A 12,018-nucleotide genomic window follows, 5' to 3' on the forward strand; every position below is an offset into this window, starting at 1 on the left:
ACTTTTTAATCAAATCCACAAATAAAATTATCTTTATAATATTTATTTAGTTCTTTTTCAAGTAAAAGTATAAATATCTAAATAGAAATATTAACCTAATTGTTTTGAGTTTGGACCCTCTTTAATTTTAAAATTAAATATTATATTATATATTTTCATTAATTTTTATTGGCCCACGAGCCGGCCTTATCAATATTTCTCAAGCCCCCAAATCAGCAGACTTATTCAGGCCGGGCGAAAAAACTTTTTTCTCAAATGGGCTTCAAAAATCGTAACCCAACCCTATTCAATCCCGAGTTAGGCCAGGCCGACCCAACAGGCCTAGCACATATTGACGGCTCTACTATCTTATCTGAAAATTTAAATATATAAATATTTAATTCAAGAGAGAGAAGGGGAGCTTAGGGGTAATGAGAGTCGTATAGATCGAATATATATCCATCTCCATATTAAATTGAGGCTTCTGAAATGATAAAATAATGGGGGGTGGGGTAACAATTAAATAAAATTTAATTAATTAATTTAGAATATTTTCTTAACTACGATTAAAACTTAGGTTTCAAGAAATAAGATAATAAGATATTCCATTCCATGTGGCACAACATTAGTAACATTAATTAACTACAAGTATAATTATCATAATTAACTATTTATCTCATACATTGCAAGAACAATTATTCATGTAGAGAATTTATCCACCTTTCTCCAAAAACCCTAAATTAAAAGACGTGTAAATGAATTTAACTTTTTACTTTGTTATCTAGAAATAGTTTGTCCTGAATTAAGTTACAAAGTTGAAAAGAATGTCAATAATATCAATTCATCTTCATCAAAAGGCCAAGATCATAATCTTCGATTCATATATTCTATTATTTCGCCCCTACAATCACAAAAGAAAGAAAAGAGATTCAATATAATTGATTAGTGAAACTAATTAATGAATTAAACACAAAGTAAATAAAATCAAGAAAATGGCTCAGAAATATATGAAAATATCACATAGAGTAAAAAAAAACTACTACAAGATAAGTTTAATATTTGCTTCTTTCCATCTATAAAGAAAATCAAACGTAAGTTTTATATACTGACAATATATAATATTGTTACATAGTCAAATTAAGTAACGTTTAATATAGTAACACCTAAATGTTTAATTATTAAACACATAATTTATTATAACATGTTAATTAAATTATATAAATAGCTTACATATATTCAAACTATTGACACATCATTTTGCTATATGCATGAAAATTTAAGGGAATAGTAGATATATAATTTAATAGGGAGCTCCCTTCAGTCCAAGACGTGACAACGCTAGCTAAACATAGCTCACGCATCGTTGAATCTTAAACACGTCAAATTCAAAAAATGCTTCTTGATGTGTTTGAGAATCAACGAGTCGTCAGCTGTGTTTTTAGCCTTTGAGTGCCTCGGACTGGACCGGAGAGAGCTCCTTATTTTCTCCATATACCCTAAATAGAAGAAGAAAATTTTAATTAAATTCATAAAAAATAAAAATATCATGAATTCATACTTGAAACTACAAAAAGAAGAAGAAGAAGAAGAAAACATGCATGGGACATAAAATAACACTAGAAAAATTAAAATTAAAATTTTCTTATATTTTATACACTTTTTAATTCTTATGAGTAAAGTGTATATGAGAATGGCAAGTTAAAAAAGAGAAATATATAAAGAGGGAAATTGGGAACATGAAAATCTAAGTGTAGATTTAGAGCAGTGTACGAAGCCATACAAATAAATTATAAAATCTCTGAAATTTAATTTTTATATACTAACGTTATAAAAAATATTTATACAATCAAATTACGTATAAAATAATTAGAGGTAATATTTTTGATAAATATTTATAACAATTATCGGTTAAGTACTTGTACTGACTACTACAGAGAGTTTAATTTTTTTCAACATTCTTGTAAATAATTAATTATTGATAATTCAAAATATGTCTAAAAAAAGCATAATCAAAGTTTATCTTTTTTTACTCACAAAATAATAGTAACATTATGACATAAATTGGTATATTTAACTGTGTCTGGTACGACATCACATTTATCAATTGTACATGACAATTTATATTTATTTAAAGAAAACAAAAGACCTCGTACACATGTTATACATCAAATCAATCAGCTACATGGTAAAAAATAATAATAATTAAGACATTAAGGTAACTAAGTAACTTTGGGCACTATAAAACATACTTATATATATAGTAATATATATGATTGTAATTTTGGGCAGAAAAGATAAGATTATGATGGTTTGAACATGTAAAATGAAATATACGAATGCTTCGAGGTAAAGCTGTGAGAGGTTGGATTATGGATGATCTTAGGAGAAAAATAGATAGACTAACGAACCATCGGGGAGATGTGATTAGGCAGGGTGTAGCTTCAGCTTATTGATGATATGACATTAGATAAGAGTCTATATATGATGGTTATATATAGAGGTTATATATTTAGACAGAAAACTAGCAGGTAGTTGAGTATTATCGTACTTATTCCTTCATATACTAGTATTCATAACAATACTCTTATCTTTATCGTCAATTTTTATTACTATATGTTATTTATTGTACTTTCATTGTAATAATATTTTTATTGTTATAGTTATTGTTTCTTTTCTTTTTTTGAATCAAAATATTTGTCATGTTATCTTTAATATTATTTCGTGACTTCTTCACTTTCCTAATTTTTTTTCCGAACTAATTTGATATAATTTATATCAGACATCCTATTAATATGATGCTCTTGATAAAAAAATTCAATTTTCCAGAGCTAAAATTCAAAATCCTTGATTATAAATGGAGATATCCAATCGATCTAGAAATAACTTTATTTTAGGTATAATATATAAATATAACTCTTAACTTAGTGTCAGTTTGTAACTATGATCCTTAACTTTGGATATGCACAAATTGACACTTAAACTTGTATAAAATTGAATAAGTAGACACACGTGTCCTACATGGCATGATACATGTAGGACACCACGTAGAACACAAATTTTTCATGTAGGAAAAATGAGTCAATTCGTTCAACTTTATACAAGTTTAAGTGTCTACTTGTGCACATCTAAAGTTAAGGGTCATAATTATCAACTGACGCCAAGTTTAGGATCATGTTTATGTATTATGCTTTTAATTAACGTAAACTTCAAGAAATTAAAAAGAAGTACATAAATTTGCTGAAATTTTACTGTCAAATTATAGGTATAAGCGGTTGTGATGACTTATTTTTATTTCTTACTCGATATTTCATAGTATATTAAAGATATATGTCTAATTTAAATTCACGTTATATAAAATTAATTATAAAAACAAGTTCTCTCTATCAAGATTTTTTTCACTAACTCGTATCTCTTCATGATTTCAATCCTTGGTCTATGCCATGATTAAACTCAAAAATGTATGAGCATATAAATTTGTGTTATGCTTTTTATATAACATTTTATTTTTTTTTATATAAGATTCATCTAAAATGTCATATAAATTTTTTAAAAAAATTTATTAATCGAGAAGTCTGTCAATCTTTTTCTTGACCCGTCATTGTGAGCCCGCCCTCAAATATGACAATATTCATATATGTAAGTAGGTCTTACATACTAATGATATGTTTTAAAGTCGTGTGGATCTAGGCAGAAATCGGACAATATCACTAACGGTCTTAGATGTTACAAATAGAATCAAAGTCACTCTTATATCAGTTTTGTTAATGCGGCTCATGCGGTGGGGCTAACCTCAGGTGTATGTGACACCCTAGCTTAAGATCTACATCGGCAAAACATGATTGAGATATTTGATATACAAAATAAGCAACCTTACACACTATAGTGACGTGTTTTAAAGTCGTGATCACCTAGACTCAGTCGGACAGTATCACTAATAAATTGGACTATTACACAATATATTCAGTATAATTTTACAAGTTAATTATAAAGAGGAAAGTGCGGGATCCATCAAACTTATGGATAAATTTCAAAAGAAAAGATCAAAAGAAGATACAAGCATTAATGGGGAAAGAAAACATATGAATCCATCAACTATATAGTAAGTTTATGATGAGTAAAATAAGAATGCATTTTTCACCTTAAAAAAGGGACCAAAGAAGAAAATAAAGAGATGAAAATTATGTGAAGTTTAGTGCAAAATGGATGAGTTGACAGATTGAAATGACAAGTCATTTGAAAAGGGTACTTTCTTGTCCCACACATCATGGGAATCCTAAGAAAAATACAACAACCTTTTGAGTCATCTAAAACATCAAAATTACTTTTGAAAAAACAAAAAAAGCCTTACAATATCTAACATAAAAAAATAATAATATCTTGGCATACTATAATGTATTTTTTTCTGAAAAAAAAGGACAAATTTTAGTTGCTTTTGAAGTTTGATATAGATGCATGGTTAGAAAAGAACTATATAGTTCTCAACATGGTTAGAGAAGAACTATATAAATGGTTCTCAACTATCTGGTTAGTTTCTAGTTCAAACTACTCTTTTCGTTCGCTCCAAAAAGAATATTATCTCTTTAGATCATTTCGTCTAGTCAAATAGTATCACAAAGTGGAACGAAGAGAGTGATAACAATGACATTATAAAATAACTTTTTTTTTCAAAATCAAGTCGTCTAAATGATAACTACATGTATTGTCCATTGAATGTATCATTAATAATTCGATAAATATGGCAAGTATAAATATTGCAAAATATTAAAATTATCCGTGTATATTAGTTATATCTGTTTGAGCGTTGAGGAAGACTCTACTAACGTTTGAGTATACCGGCAGATTTGAAAAGGTGCTTACATTATCAAGCCATAGAAAAACATTTATAAATAACCCGTTATAAAGATCTAAAATTTATAATCGTAAAAATAAGACAGGTTACCAGCGGACATCTCAGGTTCATTCGCGCAGTTGGTAATATGTTTAATGTTGGGCTTATAAGGTTCAAGTTTGGGCTTATAGGCATCTGTTCTTCTTAAATCAAGTGGCCCATTAAGCAACCAAATTGGGGGTAATAAAACTATTGGGCTTGAGTAAAAATGGGCCGCAAATTTGATTTGGGTTCGATACGGCAAAACTATGGGTCCAAAGTGATACTCGATATTCGGAACTAATATTTAAGTCATATTCGTAGTGCATAAAAAAATGTCACTCTACGAATTTTGGAATAACTTTAGATATGTGTTGTTTGAAATTAGACGGAACGTCTTGTAATAACATGGAGGATTCATATAGCTGATCCCAACATACGTGAGACTGAGGTGCGGACCTATTGTTGTTGAGAAACGAATAATTACGAAGAAATTGATGGAAAATTATGTGATACGCTTTCAAGTAGCCTATTGGGCCTGTCTGGATTATGATTAGTGATAACCCAATGGGCCTAAAAATTATACATATTTCATTGGGCTTTGACTGGATTAATTGTTGGGCTATGACTTCAGACTAAACTTGCAAAATGCAAATTTGAAGTTTTGACATATTGCTTGTGGAAGTAAACTTCTAATATACGGGTTAGTAGATTGGCTTGTCAAGACTAAACTTTCGATATACATGTATGAAGTTTGATTTATCAAATACGAACTTCAAATATATCTTCGTGAAGTTTGAAATATCAATGTCTTAAACCTAACATAACGTTTTATGAAGTTTGAACTACCCATTTTCGTTCCTTCCATTGTTTTCGAGCTTTTTCAACAACATTCATTTGATTAAATTCACTTACATTGTCTAAAACTCAAGACCCAAAAAACCATCACTATAAAATAGTCCATTTTCCCGTTCTCAATTTCTCTCTGTAAATAATTAATGAATAACTTGATTTATATCATAATAAAATAATTCAGATACGTATAAATTAATATGAAGTATATACTAAGAAAATAAAATTACAAATAATTAGATATGCTTTTACAAAACATACATTTGGGTAGTTGGGAAATAAATATTCTTCTCCTATCTTCCAAATCATATAATTAAACATGTGAAAAAGGTGTATTTGAATAAGAGGGATAAAAGTGCATTTAATATAAGTTTGAGGGTGTAAAATGACAACTCAAGGTCTAAGTTCTTTGGACCAAGAAATGAAATTTTACTAAAATTTAGAGGACTTGAATTACTTATCCAAATCAAAAGTTGGAAAATGATTTTTTTTTTCTCTTAAAGCAAATAAATAGAAATAAAGAAGACCATTTGACTAGACAAATAAGACTTTGAATTATATTGGAATTGGTCAAAAACTCTATTTTAATTCAAGGTGGCATTTGAGTTATTGTCCAAATACAAAGGTTTTACTTGGAACAAAAAAAAAATTACGTTTGACTGTGACGACATGTAGTTTAGATTTTAATTAATTTAAATTTATAGAGTGAAATTTCATTATCGATAACGATTTTATTTTCAAATTTTTATTGACATTTGAATTAGAAATGAAAAGATATATTTATTTTATTAGTATCAAAGTTTGACACACTTTTTTTATTGAGAAAACACATGAAAATTTTGAAACGTATGTGAACTACATGAATTTCATTCCCATATTATTTATTTATTTATATATATATAAATATATAATATTTCCTGTGAAAAAAATTTAGAATGAAACACTTGTGCCTCTCCATGAATTATGGAGAAAGAATTAATTTAGAGTCAAATAATGACACTAATTTTCATTACAAAATGGATTAGAATATCCACAGAATAATCCCTTCAATTTGTCCAAAAAGTAAAACTAGATTTGCCACGTAATGACACTTTTTTTTTGTTTTGTTTTTAGTCATTTGATAAATTATTTTAAATTTTTATTTGCTTTTTTAAAATTTATAGTTAAAAATTAAAATTAAAAAGTCAAAATTACTAGTTTGATCTCGAACTTACACAAGATAGACTCATTAATTAAGGGAAGTAAAAACTTCCTACCAAAAAAATTTTTATTTCTGAAATCAAATTCAAAATTTTTAATAAAAAATCGAAAAATCTTAATTATCTCATTATAGATATTTGTAAAATATTTTTGGTATATATGCGGAGAATTGAACAAAAAGCAGGATGCATTGTTTCCTGCACCTACCATAAGTACTAAATATTATTACAAATATTTAATATTAGGGCTAATTAATCTCTATATTATTGATATCATTATAACAGTTCGGTATATGAAGCATCAGATATTAGCAGCTTACAAAGAAACATTATATTTTAATTTTTGTTGATAATATATTTTCTAATATAAATATTAATAATTGTTTCTATATTTATTGTAGCTCAAATTTATAACTTATTAACTGTGTAAAAATAATTTTATCGTTACTTCGAAAAATTCTATAACTATGCTAAATATAATTGTCCCCACTTAAGAATCAAATCTACTTCTATAGTCAACATCAATGATTTTATACAATATATTATACGCAAATTTTTTGAGTGTGTTGATAACTTTTATAAACAATTTTTTTTTATTGGTTCCTTTTTTTTTTTTAAATTTACTTGTTATTAGTTTCATTCAATAATCAAATGAATTCTTAAAAAATTGAAAATATTACATAAATAAATATTTAAAGTTGTTTTTTCACGGACATTCCATACCCAAAAAAAAACAAAAAAAAAACTTTTTTTAAGCTGAGATATATATACATGATTTGCTTATGATACTAAAAGAAAATCACTACAATCATTTATAAGATAGAATTTGTTGATGATAAATTAGTGAAACTGATAATGAAAGGCAAGAAAATATATATAAATTAATACGAATTAATTAATGAACAAGTGATTTTTGAAATACGAAATATTAAATTCGAAAATAATATATATAGCATCTCTATCACCATGTGAAAGTAGCAAATTCTCATTTCAAACAAGAGGCTTATATCAAAAGTAAGTAAAGGCACAATATACATATGCTTCTTGTTTTTTTTTTTTTCTTTTATGTATAAATGTATTGGATTTATTTCTTTATTTTAATTGGAGATAAAATGCTTGCTTTTAATAATAATCTTATGTTAATTAGCATATTTCTTGATGTGTACATTTGATCCTTTTATTAAGCAAATACGTAAAGTATTTTTATAGACATAAATTCTCTTTGGTTCATGTTATTTAGTCCATATCAACTGAATCGCTGAAATAAAACTTATGGTCCAAAATAAGTAAATAGTTTAGAATTTTAAATTATTATTTTTGTGGCTTTTTCTTCACATATATATTTTATACCATTTTTATTAAACTATTATACGAATAAATAGTATTTCCCTTCTTTTTTTTAATGGTTTACATTTATATTAATCATATTCATTTTATAACTTTTTACGAAACAAATTCGTTATAAAATAATAACGCAAACTTATAGATATTTTTAATAATTTTAAAATTTATAAATATATTTTTAAAAAAGTGAAATAATTCTCTCAAAACTATTTAAAAATTGATAGCCAAACACGGACTCAATTAGACGTCTTAGATTTAAACCCTAGATATTAAAAATAAATAAAAATCATGTTGATAGCGTCGCCCCGAAACCGAGCCTCACAAAATATAGTGGAGATCAAGATGATAAGAAAAAATTCAAAAAATTTATGTGAATGGTTGCTAGTTGTTTATTGCTTCAAGGATTCTGTCACACCTCTTTCTCCCCCACAAATCCTTCACTTTCCTTCTTTTCCTCTCAATTTCCCTATAAATTCTCCATAAACCCTAATAAACCAAACGCCAAATAACATTATCTTCTCCCCTTCCACAAGTTCCAATCTTGATAATCATTTTTTTTTTTACAAAATAAAGAAACACCCTTTATTCAGATTCCTCTGTTTCTTGATTTTTCATCTATATATATATATACTCTAATGGTTTCAATCTTCAATTTACTCAAACCCCTTTAACATTTTTATGCTAAAGATTCAATCTTTATCTTGAAATTTTTGATATTTCCTTAATTGTTGTGTTGTTTTAGCAATGGCTGTTGCATACCCTCAATTTTTTGGCACAAAGAAAGTTGATACTTCATTGATGGTGTCATCATCTTCCTCTGTTTCCCCTGTTATTTTATCTCAAGATGAGTTGAAAAAGATAGCTGCTTATAAAGCTGTGGAGTTTGTGGAGTCTGGTATGGTTGTTGGTTTAGGTACTGGGTCAACAGCAAAGCATGCTGTTGATAAAATAGCTGAGCTTTTACATAGTGGTAAGTTAAAGAACATTGTAGGGATTCCCACTTCAAAGATTACTCATGAACAAGCTGTTTCACTTGGTATCCCTTTATCAGATCTGAATAAACATCCTATTGTTGATTTAGCTATTGATGGTGCTGATGAAGTTGACCCTCAAATGAATTTGGTTAAAGGGAGAGGAGGGTCATTGCTTAGGGAGAAAATGGTTGAGGCTGCCACTAAGAAGTTTATTGTTATTGTTGATGAGTCAAAATTGGTGAATTACATAGGTGGTAGTGGACTTGCTATGCCTGTTGAGATTGTGCCCTTTTGTTGGGAGTTTACATTGAAGAGGCTTGAGATGTTGTTTATTGAAGCTGGATGTGTTGGAAAGTTGAGAACAACAGGTGGAGGTGGAGATGAAGAGCCTTATGTTACTGATAATGGTAATTATATTATTGATTTGTATTTCAAGAAGGATATGGGTGATTTGAAAGATGCAAGTGATGCAATTTTGAGACTTGCTGGTGTTGTTGAGCATGGCATGTTTATTGATATGGCTACTACTGTGATTGTTGCTGGAAAACTTGGTGTTTCTGTGACTAATAAGTTATAGGGAGAAGGTTTCAATTTTGATTAGTTGTTATCTTTTAGGAGCCTTAGCTGAGGTATTAGGATGTTGGGGGTGGGGGATGGGGGTCTTGCTGAAACATTTATGTGGCAAGTATAAAATCTTGGTGTTTTCTGCACCAATTAATATATTGAATTGTTTGGGGTATTTGCCTCAAAGTTGCTATCTTGCTGAAATATTTACTTGTTTCTTTGTGCTAACATTATATTTTTGTCTTTAATGTTTGTTTCTTGCTGAAATATTTAATGTGGATTAAAGAATTGGTACATTTTGCATCAACTGATATATTGAATTGTTGGATTATTTTGCCTTAAAGTTGCAATCTTTGAAGGGGTTATTGATGAACACTTTAAAGAATGGAACTTTTCAGGCTAGTTGTTGATTATATCATTTTTCCTTGTAATAGATTGTATTTTTCCCTTGCATCTATGAACAGCTTTGAGCAATGCTGCTCGGACTGAGCAATATTGCAACTCCCTTTGTCGGAGCCTCTAAAAATACACTACTCTTGGAGGATCCGACAGAGTCTGAGCAATGTAGTGTTTGTGGTATGATTCTCCTAATGTTATACACTACTCTTGGAGGATCCTAAAGAGTCGGAGCAACATAGTGTTTGTGGTCTGATTCTCCTAATGTTATGTGAAGCATTATGTCCATTCCTGTTACATTTGAATCTTCTGCAGTTGCCACTGTTTCATGGTAATATGGCTCTTCTTTTCTGTTGAAAGATTCTTGAATTATGCAAGTACTTGTTTTGCCATAATATCAGCATGTGTTGATGCATTATGGTTCAGTAAAGTGCTTAATATTCATGCATATAAATGAAAAAATGGATAATCGCGCTTGCACAGAATTTCGTTCCAGTTCTTTATCTCTATGAACTTTCATATAGACACCTGAACTTGTTCAAAGCCGCTGTTAGGATCCATGAATGCCTGCTAATGTTAGTCTTATTAAGAGTAATTTTCTGCATTTTTATGACTGATTATCTAGGGGAAATGATATTGATAGCCAAGTATAAACCTAAGTTGTGTGAACTCTTCATCTGCTGACATTTTTGAAGAGTCCGAGCAAACATAAACTGCTTTTTGTTCAATAGGATAAAGGTAAGGACTAGATTTTTTCAATTGAAAATGTGTGTTGAAAAGATTGAATGCTGACCATCTATAGTGTTACAAGTTGTGACACTATGATTTTATTTGTCATTCTATATGTTGGGAAGTGTTCCTTTTTAGAAGCAAGTGGTGGTCCTCCATGCCCACAACTTGTCACTTTTGAAAAGTTCTGAGCTATTGGGACACATGGTATCTAATGTGGACCAATGGTGTTTTCGTTAAGTCTATAATGATGGTGTCAGAGCCAGCCTGTGAACACCCTCGAGAGTGTTAGTACTTGTTACCTCTCATCAACATAACATAGGTATAGAGTTACTTTATGCATTATAGGTTAGTCGGTGTAGTACCCCATGATATTCACACACTTTAACGATTGATCGACCACATGCTTGGGTGTTAGGAGAGTTACGATGAATCTATCAAGGGTATCGGACCACCTAGTAAATTTTGATTTAATGGTGCAAGGTTGAGAAAATTCCAGAAAAAAAAAAAAAGAAATTGCTCGAATAGTAAGCATCACTCGATGTAAAAAAATTATGAAACTCAGACTCATCTCCCATTCGTGATGTATCTAATTCCAACTACAATCGCATACCCTAATTTCCATGTATAAAATAAATCACTCGTATTTTAAGGGCAATAGCTGTGGCTCTGATAGATAATTGTGGAGATCAAAAAATTATTAATCAATGATGTTACTAAACTATCTACCATATATTAAAATATGATTATTTTTAATTAGAATTTTTGAGTTTGATCTTTGAGCGTAAACTTGTATTTATCCGAGAATGTTTTATTGATATAAAATTTAAATTTATTTGATCCTCGTATCAAATATCGAATAATAAACTAAAAATATATACTAAAATATGATGGATCAAATAATGACAATAGAGATAATAGGCAACTTATTTACCACTAGAATTCTTCTATTATTTACTCTACCCATAAAGGGTTGGTAGGTATACATAGTAACAAAATAATGCAAATTATGAGAATTTTGTCAATCATATAATATATTTTTTTAAAAAAATATATATAGAAGACAACACATGATTACAATATCTTGGGTAGTTGAATTTGTTTTTCTCACATT

General features: G+C 28.8%; 1 protein-coding gene across 1 annotated transcript; it reads left to right on the forward strand.

Moving 5' to 3' along the window:
* The first annotated feature begins 8,571 nt into the window (after positions 1–8,571).
* LOC107020917 (probable ribose-5-phosphate isomerase 2) lies at positions 8,572–9,995 on the forward strand. Its single transcript, XM_015221445.2, has one exon. The coding sequence runs from the start codon at positions 8,986–8,988 to the stop codon at positions 9,790–9,792; it is 807 nt and encodes a 268-aa protein (XP_015076931.1). The 5' UTR covers positions 8,572–8,985; the 3' UTR covers positions 9,793–9,995.
* The last annotated feature ends 2,023 nt before the right edge of the window (positions 9,996–12,018 follow it).

Source organism: Solanum pennellii, chromosome 5 (genome assembly GCF_001406875.1).
Source record: "Solanum pennellii chromosome 5, SPENNV200".
NCBI classification, from domain to species: Eukaryota; Viridiplantae; Streptophyta; class Magnoliopsida; order Solanales; family Solanaceae; genus Solanum; species Solanum pennellii.

Bases quoted from the DNA above. Each gene is read 5' to 3' on its own strand.
- LOC107020917 (XM_015221445.2), top strand. From the start codon at position 8,986: ATGGCTGTTGCATACCCTCAATTTTTTGGCACAAAGAAAGTTGATACT.